The 19,547-nt window shown below is 53.9% G+C and overlaps 1 protein-coding gene across 1 annotated transcript in view; it reads left to right on the top strand.

Annotated features, from left to right (window-relative positions):
• Nucleotides 1–13,310, top strand: part of SH3PXD2B (SH3 and PX domains 2B) — a 65,710-nt gene extending 52,400 nt beyond the window's left edge. Inside the window, 4 exon segments of the mRNA XM_023745458.1 lie at nucleotides 269–495; nucleotides 3,061–3,110; nucleotides 4,179–4,304; nucleotides 7,336–13,310. Coding sequence (XP_023601226.1) covers nucleotides 269–495; nucleotides 3,061–3,110; nucleotides 4,179–4,304; nucleotides 7,336–8,880 — 1,948 coding nt within the window. The 3' untranslated portion in view covers nucleotides 8,881–13,310.
• Nucleotides 13,311–19,547: the final 6,237 nt, after the last annotated feature.

Consider the following 19,547-nt stretch of genomic DNA (forward strand, 5'->3'; position numbering starts at 1 on the left):
CGAGTAGGGTGGGTAGGACATGGGGGTGGCTGTGAGAGATGAGGCCCGGAGGCACGCAGAGGCCAAGTTGGAAAGGCCTTGAATGCCGAGCTCTGAGGGCTGAGGCTTCGCCAGGAGGCAGCAAGCAGTGTGCCAGCCTCCGGCTCCGGGCACTTGTGACCGTTCGTTCCTGCCATCTGGGCCGGAAATGTGATTCACAGTAGGTGTGTGGCTTCTTCACATGCGCCTGGCAGAGCAACCTGACCAGCTTCCTCCCTCCTCCTCCCAGGTACCAGGGCAAAGAGGGCTGGGCCCCGGCCTCGTACCTGAAGAAGAGCAGCGGGGAGCCCTCATCCCTGAAGCTGGGCCCCGGCTCCCCTGCCCACACGGGCGTGCTTGACCTGGATGGAGTTTCCCGGCCACAGAACTTGGGGGGCCGGGAGAAGGAGCCGCTCAGCAGCCCGCGGGACGGCCGCTGTGAAGGCCGCCCGGTGCCGGACGGCGACGTCAAGCAGAGTGAGTGGCGCCCACCGCGTCCCGGAGGCTGGGGCCTAGCGGGCGAGGCTCTGGGCTCGGTGCTCCTCATGCACTGTCCCTCCCCCTGTAGATAAGAAAGCAGAGCCTCAGAAAGCCCAGGGAACTTGTTCCAGATCGTTCAGCCAGCAAGTTGCAGAACCGAGTGGAGAAACACTGCTTTCCTGCTCCAGATCCTGTTTTTCCGCTGTTTCTCAAGCCCCTCCTGTCTGCCCAGGATCTGATCGTTAGTCTCATGGACTCCACATAGCCACCTCTGAGGGACTTCCTACTTTATTTTTTAAATAATTCTTTAAATATATTTTTATTGATTTCAGAGAGAGGAAGGGAGAGGGAGAGAGAAAGAGAAACATCAATGATGAGAGGATTATCGATTGGCTTCGTCTTGCATGCCCCCTTCTGGGAATCAAGCCTGCAACCTGGGCATGTGCCCTGACTGGGAATTGAACCGTGACTTCCTGGTTCATGGGTCAACGCTCAACCACTGAGCAACCCCAGCCGGGCACTAACTTTTATTTTACAGATTAGAAAACAGAGAAATTAAGCGGTTTGTCCAAGGCCCCCCAGCTAGTAAACGGTGGGACTTGAACCCAGGCCCATCTGGCTCCACACCAGTGCTCTCTCTACACAGTCCCATTTCTTTTTTTTATTTTCTTTTTTTTAAATATATTTTATTGATTCTTTACAGAGAGGAAGGGAGAGGGATAGAGAGTTAGAAACATCGATGAGCGAGAAACATCGATCAGCTGCCTCCTGCACACCCCCCACTGGGGATGTGCCCGCAACCAAGGTACATGCCCTTGACTGGAATCGAACCTGGGACCCTTCAGTCTGCAGGCTGACGCTCTATCCACTGAGGCAAACTGGTTAGGGCTACACAGCCCCATTTCTGAGCTAGAGGAAGAAAAAGCTGACCCTTTTAAGTTGGGTTTACTCAACAACATTTCTTTATCCATCTTGCCTTCCGAAGCCTCCCCATATATATTTTACCACTTAATATTCCCAGCACACCCGAGAGCAGGGCTCATTGCTGTCTGCCGCATCCCTAGGGCTCCACCCGCACGCACGTGGCTCTGTCCTGGTGTTCAGAGCAGAAGGCATCTGTCTGCTGGGAAAAGACTTCCTCTTAGTTGTAGGGATGAAGTCACTTGTTCCTGGCGGGGCTTCTCCAGCTGTTTATAGTGGCTCTTCTAGTCCAAGAACTTCTTGAGTTTCACATTCTCTGCTTAACCGCTCTGAGAAAGCACTGACGAGCTGTGGCAGGGTTCTGTCCAGCACCTGGTTTCTGTGATTCTATTCTTTCATGGCCAAGAGCACAGGGGGATTCCCATTAACCTAGAGGAGCAAACGAAAATCTGAAACCTTGTGTTGAGATAGGTTCAGGTGCTCAAAGACACCCCCACCACCACCACAAACATACACCCTATAACAGTGGCTCAAATAATTTAGATGTTTGTTTCTTTTTTTAAATATTTTTTTATTTTTTTTGGTGGGGGGGGATGTTTATGTATTTCTTAAAAAAGAGTCCAGATATACGTCCAGGGCTGCAATAACAACTGCATGCAGTCAAGAATCTTATTACACTGCATCTATTGTGTGTTGCCCTCATCCCTCTAGTCTAGGATGGTTCGCCACTAGTCCAACCAATGAAAAGAGGCAGAGAGAAGTGCCAGACTTGACTCAGAAGCTACCTCATTCCCATTCTCTCACATTCTATTGACCAGAACTTAGTCACATGGCAATACCTAGCTGCAAGGGAGTCTGGGAAATGTAGTCCTTATCTAGTCAGCTAAGTGTCTGGCTAAAACTCTTGCTATTTACTCTAATAGAAGACAGAGGAGATGGTTGTTTAAGAGATGAGCAGTCATCTCCACAACCCAACTGCCAAACTACCCCTCCGTGTAGACCCAGGCTAAACCAGCTCTGGCAACACATGGGGTGCCTTTCTCAATAGTCTGCCTTTAGCCAGGAGCCTTGGACCTCTGCAAAGTCACCCTCGTCCTGACCCTGAGGCCCAGAGTGAGGGCAACACCAACTCCAGAGTAAAAATCCCTGAAGTCATCAGCCCAAGTTGGTTTGGTTCTGTTTACGTGTTTAAAGTGGGTTTGTTCTAGAGCACAAAGCCAGGGGCAGTGACGTGTATGGCCTGTCTGCCATGTGCCAAGAGCCCTACACGTATTGTTTACTGTCACCCGCACCGCTGCCCTGGGAGGCAGGCCTTACTCCCTGTCTGCAGGTGAGGGTCCTGTGGCTCCGTGAGTCATATGACTTGCTGCAGCCGCCTCTGCATTATTCTGAAGCCTACACGCCTGCCCTTCCTAGAAAGCTTTTCAGTGCTCCAGCACACGGCTGTCCAGAGCCAAGTCTGACCGGCCCCTTCCGAACCCAGCTCTTCTCACGGGAAGGGTCACGGCGGCTCACGGACGCCTGTGCAGACCATTATGCTTACCTTGTGTAGGACGGAACAGATCTTCCCTGGTGTCCCCCTCGGGAATTTTATGTGTAGAATTCTGCGCGTGTGTGAAACGAGATCTCCTCTCTTTATAGGATCGCCCAAGATGAGGCAGAGGCCCCCTCCTCGCCGGGATATGACCATAGTAAGTGGCCCCTTGCTTCTGGGGAGCCAGCCAGCCCCTGACCTGAAACTAGCCCCTCACACGTACCTCCCCCTTTCCAAAGACGCTTTCTTCCTGTGCACACAGCGGCCTCGTGAAGCAGCCTGCACAGGTGGAAAGACAAGTTGCCCATGGCTTTTGCCCTCCGCTTCCTGAGCCCTTGTCTTGTCAGTCTCCTCAAACAAGGTCACTTGAGACCAGAACTGCGATGAGGCACAAATACCGTTGGTGGTGCCATTGTGATATTTTACTTGCATACATTTTTTATTCTTTCGGTATCTTTCTAACCAATACATTGAAAAATGGGCCGTCTTTTTTTAAAGCCTTCCATTTAGTGAGCACCTGGTGGGTGCCATGCAGTGCGCTGGGTGCTTCGCTCCGTTCACTGTGGAATGTTTGCAGTGACCCCACCAGGTTGGCCCTGATATCATCCCCATTCCACAGGCGATGAAACTGAGCCCCAGAGGGCGTGTGGTTTGTGCACGGTCACACACGTCATCAGTATTAGATTCTAACCCAGATGGGTCTGACCTGCAAACCTGTGTTCTTTCCACAACCCTCGCTGCCTCTTCAGTTCAGAGAATATCATCTTGCCTCACATTTTCGTGATTGTTGGCAGATGTTTCTTCTCTTTGCTCTCAAGCCGAAGGGCCAGTGACCCATCTAGGAGATAATGATCTGAGTGGTCCTCTTTGTTTAGTCCAGGGGTCCGCAAACTTTTTAAACAGGGGGCCAGTTCACTGTCCCTCAGACCGTTGGAGGGCCGGACTATAGTTTAAAAAAAGACTATGAAAAAATTCCTATGCACACTGCACATATCTTATTTTGAAGTAAAAAAACAAAACGGGAACAAATACAATAATTGTATTTGCATGTGGCCCACGGGCCATAGTTTGAGGACCCCTGGTTTAGTCCCATGGATCCACCAGCACCCCCTTGAGGATGATTGTGTGCCCGAGTCCCTTTGCACCCCCTTTCCCCCCGTCTCCCCTCCTTCAGCGCCATGGTAATGGACTTCATGGGACTTAGCACTGTATTTAATCATACCAGCCTCGCGGTCTCAACCTGCCCAAGCCCCCCATCCCACCCCAAGTGGAGGAAGAGTATTACACCATTGCCGAATTCCAGACAACCATCCCTGATGGTATCAGCTTCCAGGCGGGCCTCAAGGTCGAGGTGAGTGAACCTGCTGACCTACCTGTGATCCTGTGATTCTTTTTTTTTTTTTTAATTTATTGTAACATTGGTTAATAACATTATATAAAGTTTCTGGCTTAACCAAGTTTTTTTTTTTTTTTTCTTAATGATAAATTCTACACCCTCTATTTTCCTCTTCTCTCATTTTGCTTCCTGGTTCATTTCAGTATCGCATTAGCCTACAAAATTCATGAGCAGAACCACATTGTGCCAGCAGTGGAGCTACCAGGCACTCCTAACTCCTTGCCTGGCCTACGTATCTTCATAGCATGTGTAATGATGACGATATAGGCACCTCTCTGTGCCCGGTACGTTCCATACTGATCTTCACAGAAGTTTCGGGAGAAGTCAGTATCTTCAGCCCATTTTACAGATGTACCTGAGACAAAGCGAGGTTAGGTAAATTGCTCATGGTTACATAGCTAGTAGATAGTGAAGCTGGGATTTGAGCCTAGGTATCTTTGGTTTTGAAGACCAGGCTCTTTTCTTTCCTCCTCATTCTTTTGATTTTGAATTTGCTTTTATTCATAATAGCTCTTAGCTTCTCTCTAGTAATGAAAACTCCCACAAGTCATAATTAAGAGCACAAATGTTTAGAGCTTTCACAATAGTACTTTGGATAGAGTGTAAGCTTAGCAAATCCTCATTGATGTATTTCATTTTGATTATTCTTAGTATGTTGAATTCACGGATGCGCCCACAATGACTTGTACTAGTATGCCCAGAGTTGCCTTTAATTGTTACCATAGCTACCAAGTGTTGGAAAAATGCCAGTCACCCTCAGGTGAAGGGCTTACAATTATCAGCGCCCTTTTCTGGAGAGCGTCCAATGGGACTTAAGTATATGCCTGTCACGTGCACCCTGCTCTTTCAGTAATCTCTGCTGTAATTTAATAATAGGTAACGTTTACCTTGCAGCATCAGCCACCTGCTGTACGCATTAGCGTGTGTGGCCATCGTGAAACCCTGCAGCGGGTGTCATTGTTCTTACCGTTACCTCTTTTGAGTGGTGTGGAACCTCAGGAATGTGGTTTGTGCAGGGCCATTTGGGCAGTAAGTGGTGAAGCCAGAACTAGAACCCAGGACTGCAGGCCCCGGAGCCCAGCCTCTGCCCCCTCTCTGAGCTGGGCGCAGAGGGCAGCACCAGAACTATGCCCGCCGCCCTCTTTGCCCCGCATTTTATTACCCCAGGCACAGCTCCTCCCAGGCAGGGTCTCCCCTTTCCGGGACAGGGTCAGATAGCGGGAAAGGCCCAGGCTCTGGAGCCCACCAGCCAGCCTTTAACTCCCGCCTCCGCCTCTTGACGGTCTGCGAGTCCTCAGCTCTCCTGAGTCTCGGTTCCGCATCTGTGAAGTGGGATCATAACCCCCATCTCATGGGGCAGTTGGGAGCACGAGTCAGATGGCATGCACGGAGCCTGCCAGAGAACTGCAGGTACTGATTGGGTCGGGCTGCCGTCACAGAATACCACAGTCTGGGTATCACCAACCGGTGGTCCGCAGACCACTGGTGGTCCGTGAGGTCCAAAAGGTTGGCGACCGCTGGGTTTAAAAAACAGGGATTTATTTTCTCACAATTCTGGAGGCTGGAAGGCCCAAGGTCACAGTGTCAGCAGGGTTTGGTTTCTCTTGGGGCTTCTCCCCTTAGCTGCCAATGGCCATCTTCTCACTGTGTCCTCACATGGTTGTCCCTCTTTCTGTATGTTCTCCTGTGTCCTATCTCTTGTTATAAGGACACCAGTTGTATGGGATTAGGGCCCACCCTGATGAGCCCATTTAACTTAATTACCTTTTAAAGGTTCGATCTCCAAGTAGAGTCACATTCTAAGGCACAGGGCTTCAGCATGAGTTTGGGGCAGATCCAGCTCAGCTCATAGCATGCAGCCTGGGTACCTTTCACCCATGTCAGTTTAGATACATGGTCCTGAAGGAAAGGCAACAGGTAACATAAGATCTTTTTTATTTTTTAATATACTTTTATTGATTTCAGAGAGGAAGGGAGAGAGAGAAACATCAATGATGAGAGAGAATCACTGATCGGCTGCCTCCTGCATATCCCCTATGGGGGATGGAGCCCACAACCCGGGCATGTGCCCTTGACCGGAATCGAACCCGGGACCCTTCAGTCCGCAGGCCAATGCTCTATCCACTGAGCCAAACCAGCCAGGGCGGTAACATAAGATCTTAAATACGGAGGGGGATTGCACCCACCGTTCCATTCAGTGGGTGTGTATCCCAGAGGGAGAAGGCGGTGCGATGAAAGTTTGTTTTGCCTCCTTCATCACCAGTTCTCCTGTGTGTACACGTGAGCTGAGTGAGGTGCCCCCATTTAAGGATACACGTTTCTCATGCCGCATGCCGTAAGCACCCGTCAGCCACTTTATCTGTGCTCAGCCAAAGGAGCAGTGACCAGGGTTACTTTGGGCTGCCCATGCATTTCACCTTGTACTTTAGAATTGTAGCAAACACCACAGGGGCCCGTCCTGCGTCCTAACCACCTGAGTTGACTTACAGGTCTCCTACCTCCCATGTAGCCCGAGGGCACCACCCGGAAACAGGAGAGTTAACCCCTGGGAGAAAGGACTGTGAGTCCCAGGGTACCTGCCCCCACCCCCTGGGGGGAGGTCTGACTCTGCTTGGTCTCTCGGAGGGTCCCTGGTGGATGAAGCCCCCGTGGCCCAGAGCAATAACCTGCTCATAGTAGGCCCTCACGTTCCCTGTTTCCTCACCTGTCACTTCCTGGAGTCATCTCCCAAATTCACCGCCTGTGCGCATGTCCGTGTGTCAGGGACTGCTTCTGGGGAAATCCAGGGCTAGACTGGAACCCACCCGCCTGAGAGATGCTCCTGACATGCGGTAGCCTCCATCGGCTGTCCACCATAGATGTCTGGGAACCTGCTGAGTGCCAGTCCCTCTTCCGGGACTCGGGTGCACGTGGGTCTCCTACTCCACCCTGGTCCACTGGCTCTGGAACCACACCTACTAAGTGCTTTCCTCTTCCTCCCGCCCAGGTGATCGAGAAGAACTTGAGTGGCTGGTGGTACATTCAGATCGAAGATAAGGAAGGCTGGGCCCCAGCAACCTTCATTGACAAGTATAAGAAGACCAGCAATGCCTCCAGACCCAACTTCCTGGCTCCCTTGCCCAACGAGATGGCCCAGCTCCGGCTGGGGGATGCAGCGATGGAGAACAGCACGGGCGGTGAAGCGGGCGGCCCCTCTCGGCCCCTGCCCGATGCACCGCTCGGTGCCGTGGACTCTGGGATACCGAGGTCCAAAGACTGGAAGGGTGGAAAGGAGGTCCTGAGAAAGGCGTCTTCCGACGTGCCGTGCACAGGCTACGAGGAGATCTCCAACCTCAACCAGGAGGAGAAGCCCAGCCTCCCTCCCCGGAAGGAATCCATCATCAAGTCGGAAGGGGAGCTGCAGGAGCGCGAGCGGCAGAGGCTGGAGCAGCTCAGGGGCTCCTCGCCCAAGCCTCCCGGCATGATTTTGCCAATGATTCCAGCTAAACACAGCCCCCCGACCCGGGACGGCAAGAAGCCAGAGCCCAAACCTGACAAAAGCAAGGTGTTCCAGCTGAAAAATGAGATGGGGCTGGAGTGTGGCCATAAAGTATTGGCCAAGGAAGTGAAGAAGCCCAACCTCCGGCCCATCTCCAAATCCAAAGCCGACCCGCCGGAGGAGAAGCCAGAAGCCATGCCCCAGAACCCCTTCCTGAAGTCCAAACCTCAGGTGAGGCCGAAACCAGCTTCCTCCCCCAGGATCGAGGCACCTCAGGGCGAAGAGCAGGTGGACATCTGCAACCTCAGGAGCAAGCTCAGGCCCGCCAAGCCCCACGAGAAGCCCTTGCTGGACGGAGAGAGCAGCCACCAGGCTGTCGGGGGCCAAGACGCGGCCTTCAGCCGCAGCTTCCTCCCAGGGGAGGGGCCTGGGCGCGCTCCGGACAGGACGGGCAAGCAGGACGGGCTCAGCCCCAAGGAGATACCCTGCAGACCCCCTCCGAAGCCAGCCAAGGCCACGGATCCTGCGCCTAAGAACGCGCCCGCGCCTCTCAAGGAGGCTCCCCAAGAGGCTCCCCAGCAGAGACCCGTGATCCCGCCCCGCAGACCACCGCCCCCCAAGAAGACCTCCTCACCCAGGCCCCTCCCGGAGCCCATGGGGCCACAGCGGGAGGCCAACGAAGGCAGGGCACCCCCTGCCCCAGGCCGGGCCCTGCTGGTCCCTCCAAAAGCCAAACCTTTTCTGGCCAACTCCTCAGGGGGCCAAGATGACATCCGAGGGAGAGGCGGGCTGGGCCCACGGCTGGCGGGCAAGATGGGAGAGAACAGGGAGAAGGCGGCGGCGGCCCCCTTCCCCAGTGCCGACAGCCCGAAGGACCTGTACGTGGCCGTGGCCAACTTCGAAGGGGATGAAGACGCTAGCAGCTTCCAGGAGGGGACGGTGTTCGAGGTCCGGGAGAAGAACAGCAGCGGCTGGTGGTTCTGCCAGGTGCTCAGCGGGGCGCCCTCCTGGGAAGGCTGGATTCCTTCCAACTATCTCCGCAAGAAGCCCTAGCCTCCCCGTGGGGAGGTCCCGCGCATCCCCGCTGGTTTTGCCCACATATTTAATATGCCTCTTAATTTATCATCCTCCACGCGGCTGCGAAGGAAGGCAGGCTCTGGAGGACTGTGGTTTCTTCCCTCCCGTGGGTGGAGCCAGCCCTGGAGGCGCAGCGGCCACGCCCTGGCTCTCTCTCCACTCGGTATCCCTGCCTTAAGGCCCGTGGCATCGCCACCCGCTTGTCTGCCCGCCCAGCGGCGGGACCGTGACTCTCCAGGCCTCCAGAAGCGGAACCCACCACGTGGAGAACCTGCAGGAGGATTTCTCGTTGCTGGGACCCGGCGCAGTGAGGGGAGTCCCTGGCAGCCCATCAGCCTGTGACAGCTTGCTCCAACCTCTCCATGTCTAAAAGCTGGGTGACTTTATTCACCCCCTTTCCAATTGCCCGGTACCAGGAAGGACTGTTCCCTATAGAAGTGGGCTCCGTGGCCTCCTCTCCGAGGCCTCAGGCCCCTGGGCCTCTCAGGTTTGACCAGATGCAACCGCCCCACGAGTGAGTGGGCCTGGAGGTCCACTCGGCCGGCCCTCTGCCTCCCAGCTTCTGTCTTGGGAACCTGATCCGGCCTGAAGGGGCGGGTCCAGCCTGGAGCCAGTGCCAGCCTCCGGACAATCCCCCCCCACCCTGGGGCACTTCGCTTCTGTCCACTTAGAGCAAGAATCTCCACGTTTGCTTGAAAAAAGAGGACCATTAACAAGCCATGCTCCGTTCCGAGCACCCCTTTGCCGAGTAGCCATTCGGTCCCAAACTGTGTACGAGGCACTTTGCGTTCGTGTTTAACCCTCACAACAACCCTCTCTTGTAATATACCCATTTTATAGCGAGGAAGAGCGGGAAGAGGACTTGAATCCAGGCCTGCCTGGCTGCCACCCCTGTGCCCTTCCCCTTGGAAGAGGCAAACCAGGCAGGGGAGGGAGAGAGAGAGCTTAGGGAGCAGAGGGAGCTGAGGTGGTCTCACCTGCCAGCCTTGAGGGGCCCAGGTGGCTCAAAGCCTGGTTCTCCATCAGGCTGAGCATCGCGAGCAGTGGCCTCCTCAGATGACAGGGCCAGGCAGTGCCTCCTGTCGCTCCCTGCTGCTGCTTCCCACTCCTCTCTGGCTCTCACAGTCCCCTTCCACACACACACACACACACACACACACACACACCCCGCACGCCCCCTCTCTGTCTCACTGGATGGAACCCAGGGCAGCCCTCCCACCCATTTGATGGTGTGGTTCACATAGTCACGGCCACATACGGAACTAGAACCAGGACCCTGGGTTTCCAGCTCCAGGCCCAGAGCTCCTGCCTGTGGGCCGGGCTGCCTGGGGTGAGAGGGCAGTACCCACCCCCCTCCCTGCAGGAGAGGACGTGGCCCTGTCCTGCCCCAGAGGCTCCGAGTCAGTGTTGATTGGCTGCCATGCCTGTGGAACCCAAAAGCCAGCTTTCCTGGGGGTGCTCGCTGTCTACCTTCAGTGCCAAAGGTCCTCCCCCACCGCCTGGGCTCTGGATGTGTCTGCGGGAGAAGGAGCCTCCTCAGACCCCAGACCATCTCGTTCCTTCAGTCGGCCTGTAAGTCTTGTCCCCCAAACCCGGGGGCAGGGCCCGAGGTACTCCTCGCTGCCCCTGCTGGCCCTTGGCCCCTGCCCAGAACCCTGGGGGGAGCAGGGAGGCGGCTGGAAGAGGGCCGCCCACCTCTTCCCGGTCCCCACACTCGGGAGGAGGCCCCAGAGCATGTTTCCCTGCCCCTTTGGTTTACGCCACCTTTATGAAGCTGTTATGCAGGATTTGACTACATTTCAAGACAGAACTCTAAATTTCTTTTCCTGGTTCCCTTTCTGCTTTCATGGACCTTTCCAAGCTTTTCCTGAGCTCCTACTGCGTGCCAGGCGCGGGGCAGGCCAGGCTGCACGCGGCCCCCTGCGCCCCTGCCCGGCTGGCTGTGGGAGCTTTGCTTTCCGTTCGCTGATTCCACTGAAGGTGCTTGTCTTTGACCTCAGACCCTCTTCCCGGGATCAGCCGGGTGAGGAGGGACTCGTTCTTTCTCTGGGCAGAATGTTTTTCTGCGAATGAAAGAACTTGCCTTTATTATTATTATTTTTATTATTATTGTTATTATTATTCTGATGGGAACTGAAGGTACTAAAGCCACATTCCTCTCTGTTCACTGTTCTTTCCTCGGGATACACTTGTGTCCCGAGGCCCCTCCCTCAGCATCTTTTGCCACAGGGTGGGCACGTCCCCAGGCACCTGGAAGTGGGGGTCTTGGTGGCAGTGGCTCTCCCTCGCTGTCCTGGACTGTGGACTTATGTTCACACCCTCCAGGACTGTGGCCTCTATTCGGTGAGCAATTGACAGAGCAAACGCAGAACTCCCCTGGCATTCCCGCCGCCGTGGGAATTGGCCTCCGGCCGTAGGAACAACCCCCACGCCAAGCCGGCAGGCCCCCGGGGCTCAGACCCGCTCCCCGCTTTAGCGTGGTCCTCGAGGTAGCCCTGGGAGGGGCGTGAGGTCAGTCCCAATCTGTAGTGAGAAAATCGGGGTTCAGGGGGTGAGGTCGCGTTCCTGTCTTCATCCAAATAGTGACTGACCAAGCGGAGACGAACCCCAGGGGTTTTCTCCCCGCGCCCGTGACTCCTCTGCCCCCAGCAGTGAAGTGTACGTGGGCTTCCAGGGGAGCAGGGGGCCCTCCCTGTGACTTCGAGTTTCTCCTCGCCTGCCCCACGATGACAGGTCCGTGGGTCACAGGTAAATGCGACTCTGAAAGGCAGACACTGACACCACCACCCCTCTTCCTTCCTGTATTTCACCCTACACCTTAGGGTAAGACTACAGCTCGTGGTGCCACCAAACCTTAGGAAAATCTGAGTGTTGGGGTTACCGCTTGATAGAATAGGCCTTTGCTGAAATTCTCCCGCTCAGAATTTCTTTGCCATTCAGTGGGGTTAGGTCCTTGTCCCGGGTTGAGGCGTGGGGAGGGCCGGAGCCGCTTTTACTACCCTCGCCTTCTGAGGAATCCGAGGGCCCAGTCAGGCTTCCTGCCTTTGTGAGCCTCCGCCACGCTTTCTCAGGCTGCGTTCTCAGCCTTAAAATATCCCTGAGCCCACGGGGGATTTCACTCCCAGGTGGAAGAGGGAAACAAAGGCCACATTCAAGGGCAGGTGCCCGATCTCCCAGGGTCTGGAAGACCTTAGGGATGGGCAGTCTTGTGTTTATTCAGCCCGTACCAGGTACCAGCGCTGAGCGCTCCCGCCCTCACATAGCTGAACTGGATGGACATCAAGAAAGATGGAAGGCTTGGCCTTCCTCCTGTCCTTGTGCCAAGTCTCTAACTGTTGGGTCCTCCTCCTCCTGGGAGGTCTTGCCTTGTCTTGGGACTGACAGTGGGTGCACAACAGCCTTAGCCATCCATGGGCCATCTGGCGCCCCTTGGTCATCCAGGCCCATCCTCCCGGGCTTTTGCTGCAAGCAGCCATGCCATGCCATAGACCAAAGACGACCTAGTGTCAAGTTGTGGCCCGGATGAGTGGTCATTGGCTCACACGGAGGCCTGAGGGTGCAGGGCACCCTCCCTGGGTCCGGAGGAAGTGCTCCAAACGTAGACACGGTTCTGACTTTGCACCGTTAAAGCCAGGAGGCTCCACAGCCCACTCAGACCACCTGTGAGGACCCTTCCCACTGCCGCGACCGTCCGGCTCCGTGGGGTGATGTCTGTTTCTGGCGCTACCCTGCGGGTTACTGAGCCCCGCCTCGTGCTTCAACATTCCATCCTCCTTCCCGTTTCTACCCTGTTCTCCGGAGGAGGCCTCCCTAGTTCCAACCGGGGACAAGGGGGCTCCATCTCTTCCCTGGAAGAAGCCAAACCCAGTGCCACAGCCGGCGCTTTCCGGGTCCTCTGTGGACTCGAGGTTGCAGCAATAAGCAATTCTGAGGCCACAGAGGTGTCCACACCTCACCCCTCTGTATGCCTGTCCATGCCTTTGGGCCCATCTCGCTGTTCATGGTGCCCCTTTCACTTCCGGGGGTGGTGAGGAGCAATGGTCACCTTCGCCACTGCCCCCGTGTCCTGCATCAGGGAGCAGCACGTCAGCGGGCCATGCCTGCATCCCTCCAGGAGCAGCGGGCTCCGGCGCCGTTGCCCCGCCACCTCGTGTCCGCTCACAGGATGATGCTGGCGATCTCTGGACACTCGGCACTCCTACACCCTCGGCAAATGGACAGATTCTGGTGGTGGTTTTTGTTTTCTTTTAACACAAAAAAATACATGAGGATATGTAATGTGAGGGGGGTGGTGGTGAACAATTAACTGTAGCATGTATAGACTATATACTTACCATTAGACTTTTTTCTTTCTTTTTTTTTTAATAAAAAAATAGTGCTTGACTGGTTTCAAGCTTCATTGTGAAGATGCCGTGTCTGTGCATTTATTGGGCTGCGGAGCGGGTGCATGGCTTTTGCCCTGCCATCTGGGCCTGCAGTTCTGAGGTCCGAGAATAGAAGTGAATGTGAGCGTTTAGGTTTGGGCATTGCCCAGAAATAGGGCTGGCTTCCCTCTCTGGGCCCTAGTGCACCTTGGTTCTCCCAACAACATTGTCCAGAAACCACGGGAAAGCTGTGTCTCCCACACGTTAGCTCCGCCTGAGCCGGAGCACGTCACATGGTCAAGGAGTAGAGCTCTCGTGTTGCCTGACAGGCAGGTGTGTGTGGTGCAGGCTGGGGGATCTGCAGGGACCGCCCAGGCCATCTGCTCCCAGGAGGTGGAGGGCATTGCCTGAGCTTCTATGACTTTCCCAGGGGCAGAGCCAAGACAAAACCAACCCCGGTGTGCAGCCTTCTTGTTCCAGATGAGTCTTAAACTAAATGACACCCGCCTTCCTAGAGCAAGAAGAGTAGGACCAGCAGAGTCCTGAGCAGAACTGCCAGTGGGGTTTACATGCAACATCCATCCTCCCTCGGAGGGAACATTGCAGAGACCCGTGCCTGCTGGCAGAGCTTGCTGAGGGACAGTGGTCATTCGTTGCAGTGTTATCTCTGTTCCCATAAGAAGGAAAAGCATTAGGGGGTTCAGGTCGCCCTGGGAAGCATTTTCTCCCAAACCTTCCAAACCAGGAGTGCTTGGCCATCAGGATACAAGCAGCCTGGGCTTCCCTGGCAGGTGGAGAGGGGCGCGGGGCCTCCTGGGATGGGAACCGGACCGTGGCCAGGAACCAGACCTGACCTATTCTCAGGGGGCGCTCATCCCCCCCCTGCAGGTCTCGCTTGGAACCAGCGCCCACCATGCTGTCCTCTGCTCCAGGAATGCCACACCACACGCCAGCCAGCTCTCGGTCACCCTCCCAGGAGGCGGAGGGCATTGGCGAATCCGTGGGTCCACGACACACCGTGGGGCTGTTCCTCTGAGTCCAGGGTCCTTCATGTCCGTCCCTTCTCCAGTTCCCTGTCCATCTGGTCCTCACATTCTTGCCACCCAGGATTCCCAGCCAGTGAGTCTCAGATTTTAGTGACCCTGGAATGAGCCAGGGAGCTTGTCACAGTGCCCGTTCCTGGGCTGCACCCCTCAAAGTCCGAATCAGCGGGAATCTGTACCCTTTAAGAAGTACATTGTGAGGAAGTAGTCCGTGTGCTCCCTCTGAGAAACGGAGGGGCTCGGCACCTTGCCTGGCGGCATCGAGAGTATTCGAAGATGGTGCTTTGTCCTATTCGTATCAGCGTCACCTGTCATTTCCTGAGCATGTGCTGTGTTCCAGGCCTGTGGGGCACACTACACACCCTTTCACTTCACCCTCAAAGTGCTCCATGAAGTCGACTCCTGCATTTGACATGTGAAGAAGGCACCGACTGGGTCAGGGTCCCCCCGTGTGTGGTGTGTGGTTCTATGTACTGCACACTGTGCCTCTCCCAAGTGCTAATCCAAGCACAGAGCTCACCCTGGTGCAATTAGTTCCTGGGTTCAAGATGGTCCGCAAGAAATATTTCTTTTCCAAAAACCCAAGTCCGTAAAAAGGAAAAGGTCTAACTTTCCTTGAGCACATGCTATTGACTGGGAACCTTGTAGATATGTCTGTTTAATCTTCACTACGACAGTTCTAGGTAGGCATGCTTTATACCCATTTTATGGATGGAAGTTAATAGTCCAAGGCTAAGTTTACCCATGGTCAGAGCTAATCTGAGGATGAGCTCGGGTGTCTAACTCCAAAGCCCCTCACATTAAAAGATCTGGAATCTCCCAAGTCCATACTCCTCACTCGGCTTTTTCCAAAGTGTTTCCCGGAACAAATGCCAGTGAATACTTGGAAGGAAGTGTTCCGTGGGCATGTTCGTTTGGGAAATAAACAGTTTCTTTACAGCAGGGCTTCTCGAAGCCTATTATATAATAACAAGCAGTTTCAACTTGGTTGCTCAGACGTACTTGACCATGAAGCCATTCACAGGAGCAGTGTTTCATGTGATATAAAAGCTGGAAAATGTCGCATTTCACATTTCAACTCTACCTTGAATTCTCTCTGAACCACGACCCTTAGCCAATCCCTCCCCCTAATTCCAGCTGCAACTCTCCCCACTCAGGGCAATCCAGTCTTTAATGCTAACATTCACAGCATCACAGGACACTGTCCTTCTCCAGAGGGACAGCTGCACATGAACTTGGGTGTCTCCTATTCGCTATTGGTCTGACTCGGAGAAATCCGAATGGATTTCCCCGTTGTCTGCTGGCTGCTGACTAGGCTCATTTTAGCTGATTTCTTATAATAAAATATATATACAAAATTAAAAGTGTCTGAAGGATAAGCTAAAAAACGTATAATGAAAAGATCTAATTTTTCACTGTGCTTCAGTGGCAAGTCTTACGCGTCCCCCTAGGGCGCACGGACCCCGCTTTGTAAACCGCTGAGGAAGGAACGGTGATGGGCTCTGGGACTAGACAGAGCTCGGTTTGAGTTCTGGCTCTGATAGAACACCACCTCTGTGAGGCTGAGCATCCTCATCTGTAACACGGGGACCAGAAAGCCTTCCCCACAGCGCTGCGAAGAGGACTAGAAGTCGTGTGTGCCTCACACACAGAATTCATAGTCCTCACACGCGTTCATTGCCTGGTGCAGGAGTTGGCAAACAGCTTAAAGAGTCAGATAGTAAATATTTTGGGCTTTGGGAGCCAGGAGGCAAAACCAGAATGTTATGCAAGGACTTACATAACTCCTTAAAATGTAACCAGTTAGCCTGTAAAAGCCATTCTTAGCTCTGTACAAAAACAGGCAGCTGGCGGGATTAGGCCCTGGGGCGGTGGTTTGCCAACCCCCCTGGCCCAGGGTAGCCGCATCTCCTATTTTATTACTACTTTTCTCTAAATGGAAGTTTTTCCACCGTGTGTTTATGGAACATCAGCCCCTCACATGATCGTGGCACGGCATCGTGCGGTCAAACCCACTTGGCAGCCACCGCGCGAGCATCTTCCAAGCCTCCTCCTTGGGGATCCGTGTCACACGCTGCGTGTGAAAGGCCCTGAGAAGCCTGCCATCACGAACCCGTTTACCCTGCGTTAACCCAGTGTCTCCAAATTGTATTTGACAACAGAGTTCTTTTTCCCCCCCACATAGCGTTCAGGAACATCCCACAGAACAGACTTCGGAACATGCCGTTGTAGATCCCGGAATGTAATCGTTACTCAGAACGTCTCGGTGTTAAATTGAGTCCAGGCCCCATCAGGCGAGCCTCTGAGGACTGTGACTTGGAGGGTGCGTCTTAGGATCTTCAGCGAGTAACCAGGCCAACTCGGTCTTCCTTCGGAAGGAACTGCATTCTTCTCGCCGTGTGTGCCTCGGGATCACGTGGAGGGAAGTCCCTCCGAGAAGGGTCGGGGTGCCTGAGAGAGCACATGTGCACTGTGGGAAGTAAGCAGCAGCCACTGGGTGTCCTTGGAGGGGATTTGAGAACCAGGTCATGTCCTTGCTGTTGAGAACATGGACCTGCCAAACTACTTCCAGTGTATTTTTTCACTGGTCAGATGCATTGCTTCCGTACCATCTTAGTCCGTTCGGGCTGCTCTAACAAAGTGCCATCGACTGGGTGGCTTACACACAACGAAAGCTGATTTCTCACAGTTCTGGAGGTTGGAAGTCTGAGACCAGGGCGCCAGCATGGTCGGGTTTTGGGGAGAGCCCTCTTGTGGGTTGCACACTGCTCACTTCTTGTTGTATCTTCACGGGGTGGAAAGAGACCAAATTGGCTCTCTGGCCTCTTCTTATAAGAGCACTCCTCTCAGCTATCAGCCCCCGCCCCACCCCACCCCCCACCCCCCACGACCTAATCGCCTCCTAAGGGCCTTGCCTGCAAATATCACATCGGGGATTCGATGTCAACGTATGAATTTTGAAGGGACACAGACATTCAGTCCATAACATGTGTTAAGTCCAACTTGTTCTCTTCTCATTTGCCCATGATATTAGAAGTACTACTCGCCCGGGGTGCCAGTTCACTTGCTGATTGAACGCAGTGGCTGAGGTTGACAATCATATGCCTATCCATCTTTTAAAAAATATCACCAAGCCCTAACCGGTTTGGCTCAGTGGATAGAGCGTCGGCCTGCAGACTGAAGGGTCCCAGGTTCGATTCCGGTCAAGGGCATGTACCTTGGTTGAGGGCACATCCCCAGTGGGGAGTGTGCAGGAGGCAGCTGATCGATGTTTCTCTCTCATCGATGTTTCTGACTCTCTATCCCTCTCCCCTCCTCTCTGTAAAAATTCAATAAAATATATTTTTTTTAAAAAATATCACCAAAATGGAAATGCAAAGTGAAAACGTTCTCATAGAGAAGTTTTATACCCAAGTTAAGAAACACTGTTTCCCTGTTTCCTCATAACCCTCCTCTTCACTGTGCCAGGCCCTGGGGCTGAGCAGACAGACATTCTCAGTTGGAAAGTCTTTTTGCCGCCCGCCTCTCCACTTCCCGTCAGCACCCTGGGCGCGGGGAGGGGGGTGCACGGAAGCTCTGGGTTTGTTCTGGAAGGCGCTCAGAAGTGCCAGGATCACCCAGTGACTCACGTCCACGCCGGGGCTGGCTCCTGGGGGGCACACAGCAGCAGTGTGTTGAGAGACACCCGAAGCTGCTTCTGGAACTTCATTTCTACCCAAAAATTCGTTAGGGGGGAGGGAGGGCGGGAACTGGGACTCAAGATTTAAGCAATTTAACCAGCAAGTTATTTGACACATGTTTATGTTAAACAGGGACTTGTTGTGCAATAGAATATAAAGCTTGCCTGCGCTTTTGAGAGAAAACTGCAGACTTTGAAGAAATGGTTTCACTGGGCTGCTCGGGGTCAGCCCCGGGCCCTGGGCCCCAGGCCCCTGAGGGAACTTGAGTAGGTCAAGTTTGAGAAGCTACATGATTCATCAGCAAGGAACACAGAGCCCTTTAGACCTCCTTCCAAGAAGGTCTTATTTTCGATCCAAACCAGATGCCCCATGGAGCGGGGAGGAGCTGCAGAGCGTCTCCAAGAAACAGGACACTCCATGTTAGTGCTTATTGTTTCTGAAAGCAAATGCTTTTGAGAACTTCCTGCTTTTCAAAACTTTCAGTTCTTCTGGTCACTTCATGGGGAGTGTCTATATTAAGTTGTACCTCTATTTAATTACCTTAAAGAAAACAGCTTGGGCCCAGCTGGCGGGGTTCAGTGGTTGAGAGTTGACCTGTCAACCAGGAGGCCATGGTTCGATTCCAGTCTTGGCCTTTTCCCGGGTTGTGGGCTCGATCCCCAGTGTGGGGTGAGCAGGAGGCAGCCGATCAATGATTCTCTCTCATCATTGATGTTTCTATCTCTTTCTCCTTCTCTCTTCCTCTCTGAAATCAATGAAAAAATGTTTTGTTTTTTTTTAAAGAAAACAACTTGTTCATTTTTCAGCTAAGGAGTACCAGTTTGGGGGTGGGGTGGGGTGGGGTGGGAAGGAAACACCTGAATTCCCACAGTGCACATCCAATATTTAGCATCAGGACCTGGGACTCATGTAAGACCAAGTGGCATTCAGGTGCTACCTCACCATCCGCTGCCTATCCTCACCCACTCACAGGCCCGAGTTTAGGGAAAAGGGTAAGGGTTCCCACCTCTGTGCTTCTCACTCATCGTTGAAAGCTGGATCGTCCAACAATAACTAAAATGTCCTTCTGTGTGGGCTGAACAACAGCTGCCCTGTGGTAGGCTAGCAAGTGGCTTTGGTGGCAGGAAGAAGAGAGCTAGCGTCCTCTCAGACTGCTCTCCTTCAGCCTAGAGCAGTGGTCGGCAACCTGCGGCTCACAAGCCACATGCGGTTCTTTGGCCCCTTCATTGTGGCTCTTCCACAAAATACTGGCTCTTCCACAAAATACCGACTTCTGAGCATGGGCCATGAAGTTTCAATCCCACTGTACGTGCGTGCCCGCACGTGGTATTTTGTGGAAGAGCCACACTCAAGGGGCCAAAGATCCGCATGTGGCTCGTGAGCCGCGGTTTGCCGACCACGGGCCTAGAGGAGCAGTATGTTCCCTGCAGAGCCAAAGCCCGCCCATCACCTCCAACAGTGAGTCAGTAACATCAGCAAAGAACACACACACTCACCACTCCAGTCAGTTATGAATCCAACGTGCCCTGGCTGAGGTGCCTGCGCAGGCATCCCTG

Source organism: Myotis lucifugus, unplaced genomic scaffold (genome assembly GCF_000147115.1).
Source record: "Myotis lucifugus unplaced genomic scaffold, Myoluc2.0 scaffold_546, whole genome shotgun sequence".
NCBI classification, from domain to species: domain Eukaryota; kingdom Metazoa; phylum Chordata; class Mammalia; order Chiroptera; family Vespertilionidae; genus Myotis; species Myotis lucifugus.